The 3247-nt window shown below is 48.4% G+C and overlaps 1 protein-coding gene across 1 annotated transcript; it reads left to right on the top strand.

Annotated features, from left to right (window-relative positions):
* Window positions 1-1024: 1024 nt before the first annotated feature.
* LOC138836760 (vomeronasal type-1 receptor 3-like) lies at window positions 1025-1765 on the top strand (the record flags this gene model as incomplete). The annotated part of the gene is made up of 1 exon (XM_070035417.1): window positions 1025-1765. A coding segment is annotated over exon 1 (741 nt), but the record flags the coding sequence as incomplete, so codon positions are not given.
* Window positions 1766-3247: the final 1482 nt, after the last annotated feature.

Below are 3247 nucleotides of genomic sequence, written 5' to 3'. Positions count from 1 at the left end.
CCAAATACATTCTGGATAATAAATTTTCTCTTTTTTTTTGTCAGTTGTGGGGACTGAAATCTGGGCCTGGGTGCTGTCCCTCAGCTCTTCAGCTGTAGACTATTGCTCTACCACTTGAGCCTCAGCCCCACTTCTGGTTTTTCCTTCTTATGTGGTGCTGAGGAATCGAACCCAGGGCCTCATGTATGCAAGGCAAGCACTCTACCACAGAGCCACCTCCCCAGCGCCATGGATAATATATTCTCTTGTAAGGTATTTACCCTCCTGTGATCTCTATGCCCACACTTGAGGTTTCTGTGGCATCCTAGTGTGACTCAGTAAAACACAGTGGAACCCTGGAGGTCTTCCCCTCCCCCCCATTGCCAATCATCATATGGACTCCAATATGAGAATTTCACAGTATCTGGCAGGTGCTGGTGGCTCACACCTGTCATCCCAGCTACTCAGGAAGCTGAGGTGTGAGGATCGTGGTTCAAAGTCATCTCTGGGCAGGAATATCCGTGAGACTCTTATTTCCAATAAACCACCAGAAAACTGGAAGTGGCGCTGTATTTCAGAGTAGTAGAGTGCTATCCCTGAGTAAAAGAGCTCAGAGGTAGCACCAAGCCCCTGAGTTCAAGCCTCACCACTGACAAAAAAAAGCTGAAAATGGAGCTGTGGCTCATATGGTAGAGCTCTGGGTTTGTGCAAAAAAGTCCAGGAACAGCCCCTTATGCCCTTAATTCAAGCCCTAATAAGGGCACCCCCCAAAAAAGACTATATATATCTGGTCAATCATAGGGCTTGAACTCTAGGCCTGGGCACTGTCCCTGGGCTCTTCAGTACTCTAGCACTTGAGCCACAGCACCACTTCTGGCTTTTTCTGCATATGTGGTACTGAGGAATCGAACCTGGGGCTTCATGCATGCTAGGCAAGCACTCTACCACTAAGCCACACTCCAGTCTATTATGTTTTTTTCCCTCTGTTTTATCAGCAGCAGGAGGGGTGGTCATCCAATGAACACATCTGAAACTTATCACGATCATGTTTCCGCATGACCCCATCTTGGTGCTCTTCCTCCTCTTGGAGCTTTTCCTTGGCTTCCTGGGGAACTCGTTGCTCTTCTCGTGGTCAGTGCACAGCTGCCTGCACCGGCCAGCCCTGAGGAAACCTCTGGACCTCATCCTGGCACATCTGGCACTGACCAACGCCTTGAGCACCGTGTTCAGGCTGATCCCGGACCTCCTGCCCCTCTTGGGTGTGGGGGGGACCCGGTCCTTTTTTTTTTTTTTTCTGTCTGACCTGGGCTGCAGGGCGCTGCTCTATGGCTACAGTGTCACCCGCGCCCTGAACATCTGTACACTGTCGCTTCTCACGGCCTTCCAGGCCACCACCCTCCATCCTGGCCACCTCACGTGGGCCTGGCTCCAATGCAAGGCTCCCTCCTTCATCTTGCCCACTTGCCTCTCCTTCTGGATCTTCAACTTGCTCCTCTACCTCCCTGTCCTGAACCGTGGCCCCGGGCCAGGCAATTATTCGGTCCCTGCAGCTTCTTTCCCTTGGGCGCCCTGTGAAAGTGGCCAGCTGCGTTACCACACCTCCACGACGCTCTTGTATGTCCTGATCCTGCGAGATGCCCTCTGTGTGGGCCTCACGGTGGCCGCCAGCCTCTACATGGTGACATTCCTCTACATGCATCGCCACACAGCCCGGCGCTTGCACAGCCCCGCCCAGGTCTCCCCATTGCAACGTGAGATCAAAGCCACCCACAGCGTCCTCACGCTGGTAACCTTCTTTGGAGGTGCATTTGGCTTGAACAGCTTTGTCACTTTTTACTCTTTTTATAGACCGCAGGAAAACCCAGCATTGCAGAAGATGAGCAGGATCCTGTCATCCTGCAATCCAGCCATCTGTCCTTTTGTCCTGATGAGGCACAGGAGAGTGATTTCCAAATTCATTGCTTCATTTTCAAAGATGTGAATTTCCTTGACCCAGAGTAGATGCCGCTGCTGATGGGTCACCCCTGAGAACTGCTATTGGCCACATTAAAGGGGTGTATGTGAGCTTTTGGGTTTTTCACTAGGGATGAAGTGATTCATGCTGTTGTTGTTGTAGTACCTGCGTGTGTATGTGTGTGTGTGTGTGTGTGTGTGTGTGTTTGTGTGCGTGTGTGCATGTGTATCCTAGGGCTTGAACTCAGGGCCTGGGTGCTGTCCCTGAGCCTTTGTGCTCCAGGCTGGTGGTGCTCTACCACTTGAGTCACAGCTCCACTTCCAGCTTTTTTAGTAGTTTATTGGGGATGAGGGTCTCACAGACGTTTCTGCCCAGGCTGGCTTTGGATGGTGATCCTCATATCTCAGCCTCTGGTGCAGCTAGGATTATAGAGATGAGTCACAGGAGACTGATGTTTGTATAACTTTTATTCATTGCCTTTGACAAATTGCTCAAACTTCTAATATTATATGGAAGAAGTGAATGGAAAAGGGACAGAATTTCATGCTCCTAATGGGGGGGGGGGAACTTTCACTTTAGCTTCCATAGTGATGGTCATAAATAGCATTTATGTGGATGTGTTCTCATTATATGAATAATATATATATATATATATATATAAATATATAAAGTATTTGTCTTTTCTTTTTTTCCCAAGAAGAGGTGTTGGATTTAATAAAAGTTTATTTTGGCACTGATTGAATTGCCAGGTGAATCCAGTCATTTGTGTGTGTGATTTTGTATCTGGCTATGTGATCTTTTTTTCTGTTTGTGAAATAGTACTTTAACTCCCTGGAATGGAATCAACTTGGTGACTGATGTTAGGGAGTAAACTGAGTCAGGAAGCTGAATGGAAAGTGAAATCTCAAATTGCATTCATCAAGGAGTGTTGCTAATCACAACCCGAGGCAGTGCGACAGGATACCAGAAAGTACAGGGACAGGTGTAGAGAAAAAGAAGAAATTCAGAGGGGACCAGGGGTCCCAAGGCTCACCAGCACTTGGGCCTTGACTTCCCCACAAGCAGACATGTTCATTTGAGTTCACACAGGGAAGGTTACCATAGGTACATGCAAACAGAAAACATTTATACTAGCATCACAACCAGAGCCAAAACAGATTTTGTGAGCTTCACAGGGTCTCTTGTCTTGCAAAAGGAGAATGCAACTCAGGGAAAGTCCAGACATGTAGTCCACCAGATCTAGACTCTAAGCTTAAGCTGGGGTTTGAACTCCGGGCCTGGGTACTGTCCCTGAGCTTCTTTTGCTCAAGTCTA

Source organism: Dipodomys merriami, unplaced genomic scaffold, assembly GCF_024711535.1.
Source record: "Dipodomys merriami isolate MVZ:Mamm:240054 unplaced genomic scaffold, mDipMer1.0.p SCAF_2580, whole genome shotgun sequence".
NCBI lineage: Eukaryota > Metazoa > Chordata > Mammalia > Rodentia > Heteromyidae > Dipodomys > Dipodomys merriami.
Note: the sequence above shows the minus strand (reverse complement) of the source record. Positions and strands in the feature narration are given on the sequence as shown.